This window comes from Phascolarctos cinereus, unplaced genomic scaffold (genome assembly GCF_003287225.1).
Source record: "Phascolarctos cinereus isolate Bilbo 61053 unplaced genomic scaffold, phaCin_HiC Scaffold_1;HRSCAF=81, whole genome shotgun sequence".
In the NCBI taxonomy this organism is placed as follows: Eukaryota; Metazoa; Chordata; class Mammalia; order Diprotodontia; family Phascolarctidae; genus Phascolarctos; species Phascolarctos cinereus.
Genome location: NW_027555514.1, coordinates 14,699,277 through 14,716,874, shown reverse-complemented (window position 1 = coordinate 14,716,874; position 17,598 = coordinate 14,699,277). Strand labels below are relative to the sequence as shown.

The window sequence follows — 17,598 nt, the reverse complement described above, 5'->3', positions numbered from 1 at the left end:
TAAGTGGGAAGAACTTGGAAGCAGAGTTCGATCCCGGCTGTTAAAGGACAAAACTCAAAATCCGGGTGGATTTCCGGCATTTGCTATATAATTTCTCTATCTCCAACCTGCCTTGGATGAAGGAGTACAATGGAGACAGGAGCTCCCCTTCTGATGGGTCATCACTCCTTAGCGTTTTTTTTTTTTTAATTTTTATGCTTTAATAGAGATACAGTTGAAAGACAGAATTGAGAGGGACCTTAATTTGTGTAAAATTGCTATATTCATTCTGGTAACATTTAGAAAAAGGATACTCAATCTCAGTTCAGAAATGCAACTGATAGTGTCACGCTTCACACTTAAAGCAGCAATTACAGTAAATTGGTCATTTAAACCGACATTTAAGCTGATTCCAACTTAATGGCAATCAATATTCAAATAAGCCAGGTGGGACAGAAGGAAATATGCATTCATATTCATTCATGAAACATCAATTAAATGCCTACTATGTGCAAAGCACTGGGCTGGCAAGAGATACAAAGTTGATTATTTTTTCTTTTTGTTGGTTTGTTTTGAACAAGACACAAAGTTTTGCGCTTAGCACAGTGCCTGGTGAGATGTAGTAAGCACTTGCGGACTAACAAAGTTTAGAAGAGACAGGCTCCGAACCTTGACAGAGCTTTCGGTCCGTGAAAAGAAGATTCAAACGGAAGAACTGCAGCACCCACTACTCTGTGGCTCGTTAAAGAATCATAGGACAAAGCAGGCCGTAAAGGCTTCTGGCTGGGGCTATGGGGAGGGGGCAGCACAACCACTCTGACTGAAAGAATGGGAAGGAAGGAATTCATCCAGTGCAGAAAGGGAGGGAGGTCGGGCAGCCACCCTGGGCACACACAGGCTGTTTGGGGTATTCGGAGGAGTCCAGTTGGGCTGAATAACATAAGGCTGGGGGCTAGGGGAGTGGGGTTTGGCCCTAAACTGTGGAGCAAAAGAACCTGAACCTAACTCAGTGGGCTGTATAGAACAGTTGTAGATTCACGAGCAAGGAAGGCTATCCTGGCACCAAGTGTTAGTAAAAACCAAATGCAAAAAATAAATCAACACGCCAGGCCTGACTGGCCCCCAGAGACAGCAGCGGAAATTCTACCATCAGCCTGACTGGGGAGGAAAAGCCCTCATCTTGGGGCGTCCAGCTCCATGCTCGGTGCTTCCTCAGCTATAAAATGGGGATAATGTGCTTTGTAAACCGTAACCTGCTTCTCTAGTAATTATTGCCTGGAGGCTCAGCTTGGATCTGGGCAGGTCCAGGAGCCTTCACAGGGGGCTGTCTTGGTCCACTCTCAGTGACTGGGAAGACACCACAAGGTTACTGTGGTTGAGAGGTGCCAGGACAGCCTTGTGAGGCCTCCACCAAACTCCTGGGGTTTCCCATCTCCCATTGCGACAGCAAGGAGTTTCAGACAGTTGGCTCCTGGGAGACCTCTCTGGGGTAGGCTGGCTTCAGGACTGCCCTGCCTGAGGCTTAGAGGGGTGGGAAAGTGTGCCCAGTCCTGGGCCTGGCAGCTACAAAGACCCCATGTGGCACTTTGAAAGGATACCAAACTTAGTTGCTCTTTGCTGGTGAACACCATCACACACGCTACATTCACACAGAACACACTTGCTGAGCAAAGTTTTTATTTCCATTAAAAAATCAGCCCAATCCAAGACACCAACATACACAGCCACGCCACCTCCATCACTGGCTGTGGAGCTTGCCAGGTTTAAAAAAGCAGGCACATGAGATCCCCACACTAGACAACTTAGGATGTATTTTATCAAGTGGTAATTGCAGGTCTTTGCCTTCAGTCCTTCACGGATAAATGGTACAATAGCACACTCCTCCTGGGCTGAGGACAAAGAGGAGACTCAAATGTGTTCAACAATTCTGCACAGAAGGCTCCCAAGCAGAACCAGAGAAGCCTGGGTCCATTATACACTCGCCATGAGCTCATGGGGCAGGTCACAGCTTCCATTTCTCCCACTATTCATTTATCAGATGGGGATGTTCTTCAGAAGACACAGAGAACAATTAGGACTATAGCAATCACTTTGCTATCAAGATATTAGTCATCATACAAATGCTGAAAGTCATTCAATTGGCAAAGCCTAGGACTGAAACTTTTTTTTTTTTTTGCGAAATCAAGAAGGATGCAAACTTGGGGGAAGGAAAAATGCCTATTGCTGCCCAGGAATAAAAACTTCTCTGGTTCTATTTTAAGCATGCACTTCACACACGTCCCCTTTACCATGAAGGAAAGTTCTAGGCCTGTTACATTTATTCTATAAGCCGGCTATCACATTCTCTTTTGGCTCGAGACCACGACGCAGCCTCTGAAAGTTCCGGTGCCAAAGGGTGAATCTGCGTGTGGTGGGGGCCAGGACAAAGCCAACCCGTGTACCAGTAACACTCGGTCAGACATTAAGAGAACTCCCTAGCTACTAATGGTGATTTGCCGTGATTCTAACTGCCTGGCCTAGGACATGCAAACACAACCAAGGAAAGTAAAATATTTCAAAGCCAAAAAAATTCTGTGCGAAGACTGGACATCTTAGTTAACATCACACTACTCAAATGACCACTGAAAAAGCATGCTCTCCTGTACTGAAAAAGGGTCCTTTTAGATGCTCAGAAGCCCTTCCGGGGGTGGCTTGAGAGGAACCTTTCCTAATGTAAATTTCTTTGCTACAAACTGTTTGAGCTCTTCGGCAGTCAGTTCATTTTTGGGTGTGAATAAGTGCTCGGCTGAGGCTGTGTTACTGCCCCCGGATGACGGGAGGGAGGACGAGGTGCCACTCTGCCCAAAGCCACTGGCAGCCAGTCCAAACAGCATGGCCCCAGAGCCGGAGCTGGAGCTGGAGCCGGAGCCCGAGGGGCCAATGGCAGGGCTGCCAGAGGCACCTGCTGTGCCTGATGGAGAGGAAGCAGGAAATCCTGAAAACCCAGTTGATCCAAAGCTAAAAACTTCCGGGCTTTTAAATGAAAAAGATGCTGCCGAGACGGCGGCTGCCTCCCCAAATCCAAAGGAAGTGGGAGCAGAGGTGGTCAGAGTAGAATTAGAAGACGCAGCCGTCAGTGCAGGAACGGCTGGCATCACTGGAGACCCAAACGCTGATGTGCTGCTGCTAGAAGGGGCAGCACCAAAGCCCGAAGTTGGCTTAAAACTAAAATTCTGAACACTGCTACTGCTGTTACTGTTCACTGGGAAACCTGCAATGACAGAAAAAAGAAAAGAAACCTGCTAAAGTCCAGAAAATCTGCGGGCCTTCTCAGCTCTTTTCCCGGCTTTCATTTTGGGGAGAGGACCTGGCCCTTTGGGGGTCCCGAGGCCAACATTTCCTGGGGGTTACTTCAACAACTCCAGACTCTGCTTTCTCAGAGAGAACACTGGGATGAGGGACCTGGTGCTCCCCACCCCCCAGCATTGAAATGATGAAAGTGCTTTGGGAAATCTTAAAGCACCACAGCAGTGGGAGTAATTAGGAGGAAGGGAAAGAGCAGACAAAAGGCTAGGAAGGGGAGAGAGAACAAAGTCCCTTTAAACTGTTAATTAGGTCCAGTGCCATGGCTGGGCATCTTTGCTAGGGAAGGAAGCTCAGCCCAAACAATTCCAAAAGGCAGGGGATCTGACCACACCTTACATGCCTGGGTCCCCAGCTCTGGGCCAGGCTGCGGGTGGGCTTGGGAGCAACAAGGACCATGATCTCATCCCAACACAGACCCATGTGCCACAAAGATGAGGCAAGGGGATCGAGGGGAGCTGGGGTGCAGTAGATGCAGGGTCTTTCAACCTAAATTGCTCTCAAGCCACTGCAAAAAAAGTATCCCCCCCCAAAAAAAAACTGCCAAAGACCAAAACAAACAAGAGCATCTCCTAAGTTCTGTAAACAATTAAGCGGAGAGCTGTTGACTGAGCAGTGGGCTTAGGCCTCAGCCCACTTTCCTTTATCTGGCTCCTGTAAATAAGTATGCAGCACACCTGCTGGGGCCATCGGCCACCACTTTTATCACAACTGGCTCCCTGAAGCTCTCTTCCCCAGGAACCCTTACGCTCTCTTCACCTCCCCAGCCCACTGACAGAAGCCTGTCACCTGCTGGGGCTGCGTCCCTTCTGTTCTCATTCTAACAGACACATCTGGTCCTCTCCCCCAGGGGAGCTGTGGGGGCAGCTTTGAACTTTCTGAGGTCGACAGAGTCAGTGTGAGGGGCAGGAAAAAGCATTTCCCTTGCACAAACCCCTCTGCACAGGGGAGTCTGCTGGTGCAGCTATTTCAGGAAGCCCAGAACCCATCTTTCCCTACACACGGCACTTCAATGCAAAAACCGCGGCAGCGGCTGCTCGTGTGGGTCTGATTAAGTCAGTCCCAAGAGCTGTGGCAACCCCAACCTCTGCTTTCCCAATCACTCCTCAGCTTGTTCGTAAGTCCGGAGCCTGTCACATGCCAACAACGTTCTTCAGAACGAAGGAGAGGTTGACTCTGCTGTCCCCTTCATGGCTGTCTGCTGAGCTTGGTGTTTAATGGAGCCAGGAGACAGGGGAGTGGCATTTCCAAGCTGGGTCTGAAATGATGATGCTAAAACTTCCAACTGTCCTGGAGAGAGGACTTTAAAATTAGGCAGGTGCTTTCCACATGTTACATTGTGTGAGCCTCACCCCAGCCCTGTGAGGAAGGAACCACAGGAAGGATTATCCCCATTTCACAGATGAAGAAATGGAGGAAGACAGGGAGAGCACCTTGTGCCATGGCATTGTGATCTCCAAGTCCACCCACTGTGCCTCATTCTCTCCTCAGCGTGAGAACAATGACAAACCTAAGCAGAAGCCTCAGGAACTTACCTGTTGAACCAAATGTGGAGGTTTGCTGACTCTGCAATCCAAATGTGGGAGCCACTGGACCCCCTTCATTCTTCAGTTTAGAAAGCTTAAAGAACAAATGCAAATACAATGTTCAATTGTTCATTTTGAGAAAGACTTTTCCCATGCAACTGCCTAGACAAGACTTCTTCACTTCAGTTAAATTCAAGTAGAAAAGGACACATTTCAGTGTCTGTTTTAGACTGAACTACAAATGCAGAGACATATCAGGCACATCAGGGGCTACGTTATAAACTACCGAGTCATGATTAAAATCCATTTAATTAAAAAAACCCAACAAACTCATTAGTTTCATGAGAGACTACGTCCAGAAAATCCAAAAAGTGATCTAATGGACAGAGAGCCAGTCTTTGTACCAAAAAGGCCTGAGTTCAAGGCTGGCCTTGGCCGGTGGGGTGGCCGAGGGAACCTGGACAAGTGGCCCAAGCTGAGGCTTCCGGTCTCTTCTTCTTTTGTTACAAAGTTTTCCTCTGGGCCTGTTAATCAGGCTCTGCTTCTTGGTAGAAGAGTCCCTTCCACATTTCTCAGTATCCTTCTTACTATTTTTTTACGGTATCATTACATTAATATACCATAATTTATTCAATCACATAATTTCTCCTCTATTAAGATGGTTTTAAAGAAAAAAATAACATGAATGACAGGCTGATATGTTCTATACAGTCGATCCTAAGTGTCATTAGAGACAAATGGGTCAATTTGGAACCCTCTTCTACTAATCAGAATCATTTTTTCTTGATTTTGATAAATGACCAAGAATACATGCATCATCAAGTGCGTTCAGTTATAAAAGACTGCCATTACAATGAATAGATACTTATAGCCAACCATTTTAAAAACCAATTTCTATACTTCTGAAGTACTAAATTTGAAATACTTGGAATTAATCAAACTTGTTCCAATTCTCAAAAAGTTTAACTAACATTAAAACTGAAAACTTAAGTTTCCTAAGTATTCTTAAAAAAGAAAAAGAAAGAGAGAGAGAGAGAGAGAAAGGATGGACATTTATTAAGCACTCATTGTGTCAAATACTGTGCCAAGCACTGAAGATACAAATATAAAAGACAATCTGATTATTCTTTAAGATGAGACTAAAAGTTCTTACTACCACCTTTAAACTCAGAGTGCCTTTCTCAAAAACAAATCAAAAACCCTTTTTGGGACAACATTCATGTACTAATTCCTAGTATGCACACTGTTTAGGGGGAAATCCATTTGCCAACGAGAGAGGAAACATTCTTCTTCCAAGGGTGGACCAAACACCCCCCCCTCCCGGAAGAAAGTCCGAGCCCCAGTCCTCACCAACACTCCTTTGGTTGCTGTATTTATGTTCTTCAGCTCAAGTAGCCTGTTCTTCCACAGGTTTACTAATTGCTGGATAGAATTTAACTGAAAGGAACACAATGGATAAACATGCTTGTCACTATGGAATAGTTCAGGGATATTTTAAATGCTAAACATTAACAAAGGCAAAATCTCTCTGTCATTTAAAGAACTGTTCACATCAATCCCATTAGGTATAACTTTCTCCTATTACAAAGCCAAACAAAATCGGATCTGCCACTGCAGCTTTGAAAGGGGTTATAAAAAGCATTTGCGGCCCACCCACAAATGCACATTGACCCTGCACAGATGCACCCACCCTCTTCACCCCTCCCTGTGCTAACAGGCAATAGAAGACAGAAACAAAGTTCATAACATTTTTAAGGTTACTAAATCTCTCAAGGCCCAGTCTTATTTCTTTGAGGTCTTGGACACATCAGGATGTGTTCATTTGCATAACATATAGAAAGGGCTTCAAGATTGACATCAGTGGGTTTTCTAAGTAATCTAATGATGTTCCAAATTAATAAAGCCATGGTTACTGGCATTTTATGTAACTGGTGCATCTAAAAAACAGTTTTGTAAGCAAAAGTTCATAAATAAATCAAACTATCCCCAAGAGAAAAAAAAAGATAACTAAAATTCATCAACTTTACAAACAAGTAACAATGAACAGAGGAAACAGTCAGATGCCTGGTCACAATGTCTAAATGTAAAGTGAATAGGAAATAAACTCACATAGCTTTGTAAGGTATTGCTGGTTATACAGTTAGAATATTCAAGTCTTAACTCTTCTGGTGAAATATCTGTAAAACCTGCAAGGAGAAATCAATTGGAATCTTAAAAGGGAGAGAATCTGAGTAGAACAACAGGAATTTCTAACAGAGTTAGCCCCCCAAAAGATCTCATTAGTTACTAATCAACTTGAACAAAGGTATAAAAAAGTTGGCAATTCAAGGCAATGTTTGTTAAGTATGCTGAACATGCAGGCCCTATGGCAGATGGAGGACCAGAGAACAAACTGAAAAGGCCTCGGCCTCAAGGAGCTGCTATTAGAAAACCAGGATGGACGATGGTCTGCCCCGGAGAGCATCCCGCCATCTGCGCAGGAGAGGGAGAGTGCTGGGTGTGGTGCTGGGAAAGCCGGGCTTGAATCCTGGCTTGCACACTTGGTTTCCTGGCCCCTTAGTTGGGTGGGGTTTTTTATCAGTAAAATGAAAAGGAAGGATTATGAAATCTCCAAGGTCTCTTTCATGAACCTTCCAGATCATTTAATCCAATCTTCACATTTGTCCTGACTTCTTGAAGGAGGAGCAGCCTGGAGAGCAGGTGGGAGCTAGTTAAGACTTGCCTAGGAGGCTATGGGGGGAGCGGCACTAATGAGAAAATCCCTGAAACGTCCGTCTGCCCACAGGATCTCTGCGGGGTGGGGAGGCGAGGGGAGCAGACAGAGGGGCTAAAGTCAGGCACTGACAAAGGGCCAGGTCAGCAGGAAGGAGGTGCTGACCAGCGCAGGGGGATGGGGCATGGGACATGACGCTTCTTGCACTACCGGCCCCTCGGCTGGTCTCCCATCCCAATTCTTGTCTCTGTCCTGAAGCAGCTCTTTCCCTAATCTCCCAGCTCTGCTCCCTAAAGGCGGTGAACTGCCCTTTTGATGTTATTAACAGTGTGCCTACAAAGCTCAATAGGAGACTCCAACAGCAAATCAAAGAATGCAATTGTATAATTCAGATCTTTTCAGCTGATCTTGGTTCTTCAAGCCGATTCCAGGGAGCTGAGCCTAGCTCTTCGCTCCCTCCAGCCAAATGATCTAGCTATTAAATTGTAGATCTGCTGCTCATAGTGAAGTTGGCAAGTCTACTAGCTCGTTGGCTAACAGATACAGGGCTAGAAAGGCCCTTAATGCCAATCTAGTGCAACCCCCTCATTTTACAGATGAGAAAAATAAGCCCCCAAAGGGCCTCGTGCCTTGCCAAATTTGAACCCAGGGCCTCTGACTCCAAGCCAGGAGCTCTGGGTGTGGCATTTCACAGTTTGTGCCCCCTGCCCACCAGCCCAAGAAGTCTTGTCTTTGCTTCCTAAATGAGAAAGACCCTTCACTAGCTAGTCTCCTCCTAAACATATTTTTTCTTCTGCTAATGCAGTTCCCCTAAGAAATCCCTATTTCAATGGTAGAGTGGTCTGAATAAGCATTTACCAAGTGCCTGCTCTGTGCCAGGCACTGCATTAAGCGATGGGGATACAAAGGCAAAAGACAAACATGGCTACCCTCAAAGGCCTCCCAGCCTAATGGGGAGACTCAACATGCAAACAGCCACCAAGAAACAAGACCGACCCAAGATACACCAGGGAGAGTCAACGCAGGCAGCTTCTGCACGTAAGGGTTCTGACCTCATGGGGACGACTCCTGTGTGAAGGCTGGAGCACAGCCAGGAGGGAAGAGGTAGGGAGACCAAGCCAAAGGCGATGAGGGCCCACACCAGGCCGGAGGCAGAGTCAGAGAAGGGGGCATAGATAGGAAATGCCAACAGACTGGGCACAGTAAGTGCTTAATAAATGCTTCTTTCATTCACGCCTCATCTCCCCAGGACAAGGTTTATTAGAATTCATGGCCAACATGTAAACCATCTTTTGGCTCACGGCATATGAGAGCAGAACCCTCCGTAAGGAGAGGATGTGGTCCCAATTGTGCATAATGTAGATGAGCAGAGGATGGTTAGGCAAGAGAGGCCCGAGGGACCGACGTCATTGAGAAAGAGGTGGACATGAGTCAAGGACGGGAAGAGGGTGGCATTAGTGGACGGTGGGAAGGTAGGACCTGTCCCTAGATGATCTTTGTAAAGTGCTTACTTAGCACAGTCTCCAGCACACAGTAGGTGCTTAATACTTGTTCCCTTCCCCCTTACGGACCGGCTGACAGTAGAACAGGTCTTCTTAACCTGCAGTCCATACATTTTAAAAAATTCACATTGTGATATTAACTGCATTTCAATACAACTGGTTTCTCCTGTAAAACTATATTTTATGTATTCCAGAACATAAACAAGGTGAGGATGGGAAGGGAGGAGGAAGTGGTTTCCTATTCCTGGTCCTGTGCGTCTGAGGGAGGGAAAGGAACAGCTTTCCCCATTTAACTGGAGCAAGGTTTAGGAGAACTTGTAGAGAAAGCAGAGCCTACTAGGAGGCCAAATGGGGACGGTGAGGCTGAACAGAGATGAGGGCAGAGGTTCTGCTTGAGGATATTGTGGATAACAAGGATGAAAGCACAAGGTTAGGGGACAAGCTGGGGGAGAGATTAGTACCAGGGAGACTTCAGTCATGAACCAGTCCCAAAGAGATGCAGGATCCACATGCTAGGAAAAACAACCCAAGAGGTGGAGCCTTTGAGGGAGAGGCTCCCCACAACCTTGGGGAGGGCAGAGCAGGGCCCTCCCAGCTCCTTGGCAGCAGGGAACAAGGCAAGCATAGCTGCTGACAGGTCTGCCCTGAGACGGGGGCCTTGCCGCCAGGACACGCACAGAACCTGGCAAACTCTCATCCCTCCAGAGCCCTGGGCATCCTGCTCCCTTGATCCTGCTTCCCTGCCTTGCTTACCCCACCTCGGACTTGTCCTGCTTCTGTTCTTACTTGCCCAAGCCCATGGATTGCCTTGGCATGAGCTTCAGGCCTCCTGCTTTGGATGACCCCACTGGGGCCATCAGGGGTCAACCAGGAGATTTCCCTGAAGAGGGGAGAGCCTCAAGGCGTTACCCTTTGTCTGTCTGAGGCCAGAGGGCGGATGGCAGGCAGGCCACCAGTTTCCTAGACCTAGACCAGGGACTGCAGGGCTGCTTCCTGGGTGCAGGTCCTGGAGAGAACAAGGTCTTCAGGAGTTGGGGTGGGGCCTAGTCTTTTTTGATTCTCTCATACTTGGAAGTTTTTAGCCATTAGCGTTCTGAGACCCCAGATAAGGGATGGCAACAGCAGAGGCAGTGCAGGACCCAAGTCCCACCTAGCCCACCAGGGACCACCAAGCACCATTCCTATCTCCAGGGAGAAGCCAGCTTACCTCCCTTGTTCTTCAAGAGAAGCAACAAAGGCAAGTCAAGGTAGCACTCGAGAGTGAAGCACACTGCAGGGAGATACCAACTGCACTCACCCGACAGAAGGACAAGGGAAGGGAAAGGCTTCATCCACCTTTGGCTGGGGACTGAAACATACCCTCACAGACACATTAAGCAGTTGGCATAGAGACGCATACAGGTAACTTCCAAATGAGGAAACTCCCTCCCAACGCAGGTTGACACCCTCTCTGCAGCTAACAGCAAAACTGTCAGAAGCAATCAACAATCTGCACACATAGGGAGAACTCCTATATTACCTGATATATTTGGCTTTTCTTTCATTGGTGAATAAACAGAGAATGTCCACTGCCCTGAAGACTCCCACACCTCCATGTCTTTTACTATTCCTTCACTGAGGGGGGAGAAAGCAACAAAACAAACTTCAGAATGCTACACTTTAAAAAAATCTACTTCGATAATTCGAAATCCATCTTTAACGACTTCAAACACTGACAAATGCCAAGCTATTTGAACATATGTATATACACTTTTCGATTTATCTTGCTCTTTAAAACACAAAGAAATAAATGTCTTTGGGCGGCTGAGCTGCGACAAGGTCTTCCCTTGTCTTGGGGAAGGTCTGCAGACTGCACCCATCTCCTAGGACTGATGTAAACATTCAGTCTTCAGAGGAAAATGGGAGACCTGTTACGGCACAAAAGACTGCAGGAGAGAAATTTTCCAACCTTAACAACATGTGCGTTTACAAAAACAATACCACCCATCTTTCACTCGGTCCCCTGTAGGTCACACTCTCAGCAGCTGCTGCCTCCCCAGCCTGTCGCCATTCTGGCCGTGCTCAGACCTCACGGCTATTGTGATCAACAATGGACAGAACACCCTCCTGATTTCAGACGGCAGGAAATCATTATTCAACAGGCAGGGAACTGAGTATCTGGGTTAATCAAGACATTCTAGTGACCATATATTCACTATACATTGATGAAATACGTTTCAAAAGAGTTACAACATAACAAAATAAGCAATCCTGAACTTCTCTTTCCCTGTTAACTTAGCGACTGTGCCTCAGTTACTGTCAAGAACATTACTACACTGAGAAAATGTTAATGCAATAGTTCATAGAAATGGGAAAAAAATTAAAGCTGAGTAATAGGTCACTGTACTGAATTGGGGATTTTATTCACACCTAACAAAGTATGAAAAGGGGCTATTTTTCACTTAGACAATGGGCTCAAAATGACCACTAGCAGGCTGCTCGTGCTGGTTACTAGACTTTCTGGTTGGGTTCTAGAGAGGAAAAGAGGCTGTAAGAAAACAGCTGGCTTGCTTAAGCCCCTCAATGGGGTGGGACGCTAGTTTTCAATCTCTCTCACAAGACAGAAGCAAGCTCTGCATTTTAGTACTTTGAGTAGGACTGAAAAAAAGGCAACAAAGGAAGTGATCACAGATCCCGAAGTCTGAAATGGGTTGTTACAAATTTTAACATTAGTATCCATAAAAATAAACATTAACTAGGTTCAAGATGGGGGATAGAGCGCTAGGCTTGGAGTCAGGAGGACCCAGTTCAAATCCTGCTTCAGATACTTCCTAGCTGTATGGCCCTGGGCAAGTCACTTTACTGTTTGCCTCAGATTCCTCATATGTAAAATGAGCTGGAGGAGGAAATGGCAAACCACTCTAGTATCTTTGTCAAGAAAACTCCAAATGGGGTCATAGAGAGTTGGACACAACTGACCACCACCACCAAAAGTTTCAATCATCAACGATGCTTTAAAAATAAAGCGTTGTAGGGCATGGGAAGCCCTTATGTCAAACACTCAGAGAATACATCTCAAGCCCTGGGTTCTGGTGTGGCCTTGGGCAAACTGCAGCCCCCCCCACACTGAGACTCACGAAGGTTGTTCTAGAGGTCAAGTCAGAGAGTCCATGTGAAAGCTGTGCATAAGACGGAAAGCACTGCAGAGACATGAGCTACCATTACACAAATGTAAAGAAAGGATCATCACTACGAGCAGTCAATTTCCCAAAGCCACTTACATCAGTTTCTCCTCGTCATCTTTCTGCCCATCCACTTGGTTAGAGCTCAGTGTAGAGAATCTATTCTGAGAAAACCCCACATTTCTGCTTCCACTACTTGATGCCCCTGAGTCAAAGGACCCAAAGGATGTCTTCCCTGGATCTCTGCTGCCCCCCCAGGCTGTGGACTTGGAGAAATTAGATGGTTGGATGACATTAGAATATCTCTGAGAACTGTTGCTCCATCCCCCTCTGCTACAACCTAAAATAAAAAATAAAACCTGAATATTATTTTATTGGTCATTCCTTTTTATTAAAAAAATCTTTACATTCCTTATATAAATAGAACTATACACTGTTTTATGTAATTGCATCTTGAAGAACATTATAGAATATGGAAGGATTCAACAAGCGTAACATTTCCAGTTTAGTTTTAAAAATGACAGTGGCAAATTTTATCATTTGCAGAATCAAAGATGGTACAATTGATTTAAGCATAATATCAATTAAGCAAATAATAGCAAAACTCCACTTTTATTAAACAGAACTGAAAGTACTACATTTTCACAGTAAAATAACACATTATTAAGGCTGGGCTGACATAAGCCTAACAATTTAAAAACTGTTCCCCAGAGAAGCCTGCATAGTCCAGAGCTAAAACTAAAACGCAACCAGCTGTCTAGGACACTAGTCCTAGACAGGGGGATGCCTCAGCCCCTAAATGTGATGTGCTTGAGTCTTTCAATTTTTAATATAGGGACAATGACATTTTTCCCTACTGGTTTTCAGAGAGATTATAGGTATAAATTAGTGTTAGCACAGTACTTTGAATCCTTCCAATATCAGTAATTTTTAGTTAATGTTAAGGTATGGTTACTATAAACCAATAGTTGACTCTCAGAAACAAGATGGATGATCACAACCAGTGGACTGCAATTTTTCCTTGGTACTGTATACAGAGTATATTTTTTTTCCTCATTAATTCACTCATCTCATTTATACCAACACTCCCTAGCTGAGGTTGAAGAATCTGAAGTTAAGAGTAATTGTTTTTCCCTGCCTGAATTCCTAGGCATTATATTGTTTTAAAGAAATGAAGTGATGGTGGAAAAACTCAAGCAGTAAATTTTATACCTTAACTCTAAACAACTTATTAAAGAGAAATGGAAAAGGGGTTGTTGGAAGGCATCTCCCAAGAAAGAGTTAAAAGGAAATTTTTATTTTTCCTTCATTTCAAATCCTCTGGGATGACAAAAAGCCTCTGAAAGGGTTTTTCCCTGTTGCGGGTAACTCTCCCCTTTATCCACTATTCTCGGCTTCAATCTCTATTACACCCAAGGCTGTCGGCACACATCTTTGGCATCTTCAGCCCAAGAGGTTTCTCTGCATCCTTTCCCATGGACTCACCCAACAAACGTTTATTAAACCCTACGGCGGGGAGGGGGGGGGAGGGATGGCGCCTCATCGGGCTCCCCCAGGGACACAAGGGGGGGGCCCTTCTGGCCTGTGGCTTCTGGTCATGTGACCCTCGTTCACTTCTGTGAAATGGATATGATCACTGCGCCCACCTCGCCGGGCTTAGACCCGGAGGGCCCTTATGTCCCCGACTAGGCAGGGGAGGAAACTGAGGCCCGGGCGAGTCACGTGACTTCGCGCGGGCTGCAGGGATAGCGGCCTCAGGGCATTTCCTTTTCACTACATGACGGGCGGGGTCTAGGGAGCATGAATTAGGCGCCTCCTGTGTGCCGGGAAATGCTTGACACGGGGCCGAGCTGCCCACGGGCAGGGACCGCCTCCAGGCCTTCCCCCCGCCCCCTCGGCCCGGCTCGGCGCTCAGCACACAGCAGGGGCTTTGTAAACGCAGGCCCGAGGCGCTCGGGCCTTCCCTGGGCCCCGGCCGGGGTCCCCGGGGTCACCGTACCGGAGGGCGCCGCCGGGTACTGCTGAGGGGGAGGAGGCCGCCCCCCGCCGCCGCCGCCGCCGCCGTCGTCGCCCCAGCCGTGCGGGTGCTCGTTCCAGCAGCGCTCCCCGAAGCGGCAGCGGCCCTGCAGGAAGAAGTGGCAGATGGTCATGGCGGCGGCGAGGCCGAGGCCCGATGCGCCCTCTGCGGCCTCGCAGGCCTCCCGGTGCTCCTCCTACTCGACCTCAGCGAGCGTCATCTTCCTGCGCCCGCGCGCCCGCGCGCGGCCGGGGGCGGTGCTTAGCTCCGCGCACCCAATAGGGTGCGAGCCCCGGGCGGCGCAGCTATGACGTCGCTGAATTCGTCGCCTCCATGCTAGACTCCCGACGTGGACCGTTAACAGCCGGGAGGCCTTTGGCTGAGTGAACGCAGGCGCAGCTAACGGCCGCGCGCGGGCACGAGGCGCATGCTCAGTTAGAGGCGCGCTCCCGCGCGGGCCTACAGGTTATGAGGCCGCGTTCCACACTGTGCAGCCCAGTCCTCCACCCCCTGCACTGCCCATTGTACAGAGGAGTAAAACTGAGGCCTCCACAGCAGGGACCTTCTGAAGCCCTGCGGTTCAGATCCCCTCCTTTTACAGAAAGGGAAAATGAGGCCTGGGAGGCTCAAGCTCCCGGTACAAGGTCTTCCCTACTCTGGAGATTTAAAGAATTTAGTTGGGATGAAAAAAGCTCATTATTTCAGTCACAGTCAAGTTGGGATTCTGGGCAGAGGTGGGGTCCCTGACCCCTGACCTCATTTCCTGGAATAATTTGAATAAGGAAACCTAGGATGGCAAGATGGCACCCACTTCCCCTAGGGCCACACTAAGGCTTTACTGGGCCCATGCTACTGTCTGTGGGGGGACAATGGAGAAGGCCACTTGGGGGGTCAAAGGGACCCCATACTTTGTCAATGGCTGGGCACCATGGTAGCATGGGGGGCTGGACTGGATACTTCCCTCCCAGCGCTGGTCCATGACCCTGCTGCACCCATCTCATGGTTCTGCCCAAGGCCTAGCTTCAGCTAAGAGATCGGAGTCAGGCTATTGTGCTCAGCAGGCCTGGAAGGTGTTTGTATTATCCCCAATTCCCATATGAAGAAACCAGAACCGCTCGATGGGAGTTAATAACCATAAAACAAAGAACTCCAGCTCTCCCTCAGTCAGACCCAACCTCAGAATTCACCCATCCTGCGTGGAGGGAGGGACAGCTTAATAAAGCCACCGATTTTGGCCTCAGGCCTTTTCCCTACATTTATGAGCTATACATTTCTCAGGAAAATCACTTCTCCAGGCTTAGTTTCATGATCTATAAAATAGAGATACAATTTGCAATTCATATCACACACGGATGCTTGTGAAGAAACAGCTTTTGTAAAATTTCAAATGCTATCATAAACGTAGATTGTAAGTTTGTTTACAAACTGGCAAATGAGGCTGTCTGAGGAGGTTTAATTGCCTGTTCCTCCTTTTCCCAGTCTGTCCCGGTCCAGAAGTTGTGCTGGTAAAAAGCATGAGGCCCCAATTCCAAAGATAAATCTGACATGCAGTTCTTACCAATTAAATAACCCTTGTTAAGGGAATATTTTAATACCCCAAATCATTAATGATCATGAAAAAACATCATTATTTTTCACTTCTTATCAGAACCATATTTTGTAGCTCAAATTTTTTTCACTAAGTTGTTTCAAGTTGGGTTCATGACAGTTATGTTGGTGATCTTTGTCTTAGGGTGGCATTAATTTTCAACACATTACATTTTCATGTTTACACGACCATGACAACTCAAGGTATAGTCATGAATTCTGGTTCATTGCAACATTTAATCATGAAGTGGCAAATGTCCCCTTTAAAAAACAAGGGCTCAAAAAATTAATAAAGGTTTGATTTATCTGCACGGCAGGGCACACAACTTTAGAAGAAAGGATACAGTGACAAAAAAATGTACTGGTCCTGAAGCCTGTTTGGGTTAGAGACATCATTTTTGTCATTAGCAATTTCTTGGAAGAGTTGCAAGCATAAATGTAGAGTAAAGGAAGTAAATAGACCAATTCTAAACTACTTCCATACCTGTGACTGATACGCAAAAAAAGAGAAGAAAATTTTACTTTAGGCTACCCCTACTCATAAACAAACCATAACAATGAACTAGACTTAATGGATTTAAAAAACAACACTAGTATGTTTTTTTTTTTTTAAAAAAAGGTTATCTACCAAATCACTCTGCACTGGACCATATTAATATATATCCAATATGGCAAATGGATACCCAACTGAAGAAGGAACAGATTTTAAGAATGTACAATGAAAAATTCTACAGCATGGATATGCTCGTTGACTATGCTGCTCTTTTTTTTTTTTAATTTCTGAAATTAGAAATTTAGAATAGTATCAACATCATTGAATACAACCAAAATCAAAATACAAACATATTTTACAAACTTAAGAAACAAATGCTAATTGAACACAATCTTTGTAACCTAGAAAAGGCAAAATCAACCCCAGTCTACCTTAAGTTAAACAAGGATATTAATTATGTCGGCTATGAATACTGATGACCGATGGCTTACACGACTCCCTAAAAGAAGAGTATCAGTAACTAATTGTTACAGGGAAGAGCTTCCTGGAAAGGATTCCTAAAGATCTGATTGGCCACTGCAGCGGCAGACATGGAAAAGACATCATCTTGAGAGCTGAACTATGGAAAAGACATTAAGTCCTGAAGGTTGACATTTTACAAACAGTTTCAGAGAATACTGGGTGGAGCACATCTTAGGTGAACTCTGTCCTCTAAAAAAAGATCAATGACGGTTTAATGAAGTGCAAAGCTTCACAACTGATGCGCACAGTACAATTATTAATGTTATCCTTGGCAAACGAGAAGTGTGTTTTAAACAGCCTCATCCTGGGGTTTAATGGAATATCTTACTGAAAGTGGAGATGGCAAGGCAGAGACTTCTTTTAACCTGTGAGTGCCGCCATTAGGCATTTTAGAGATAAAGCAAAGAACCTAAGCTTCAGATTTTGAGTTTACATCCTAGCAAGGCAATACAAAAGGAATTAAAATGATCTGTACTCAGTGAAGAGTGGGGCAAACATTATTTGGACTTCTATTTGAGACGTGTGTATGTGTGTGCACCATACCTAAGTTTGGACTACATGTACTTGCCAGCTTTTAGGATGGAATATATTTGGCACTAACAACTGAACTAACCATGTTTCCTTAATATTTGAGCTAATATCCAAGTAAAAACCAAGTTGTTCCATCAAATCACATTGGCCTTGACTCAACTGCTGCTATGATCTTAGCAGAAACTGTTAATTATAGCAGGCAGCACAGTGCCTTCAATGAGAGTT

At 46.0% G+C, this 17,598-nt stretch overlaps 1 protein-coding gene across 1 annotated transcript; it reads right to left on the bottom strand.

Moving 5' to 3' along the window:
- Positions 1–1,639: 1,639 nt before the first annotated feature.
- On the bottom strand, positions 1,640–14,479 carry NUP42 (nucleoporin 42). The gene is made up of 7 exons (XM_020993287.2): positions 14,223–14,479; positions 12,323–12,563; positions 10,582–10,676; positions 6,957–7,033; positions 6,198–6,284; positions 4,857–4,941; positions 1,640–3,229 (listed from the first exon to the last, which is right to left on the bottom strand). The coding sequence occupies exons 1-7, from the start codon at positions 14,371–14,373 to the stop codon at positions 2,640–2,642; spliced, it is 1,326 nt and encodes a 441-aa protein (XP_020848946.1). The 5' UTR covers positions 14,374–14,479; the 3' UTR covers positions 1,640–2,639.
- Positions 14,480–17,598: the final 3,119 nt, after the last annotated feature.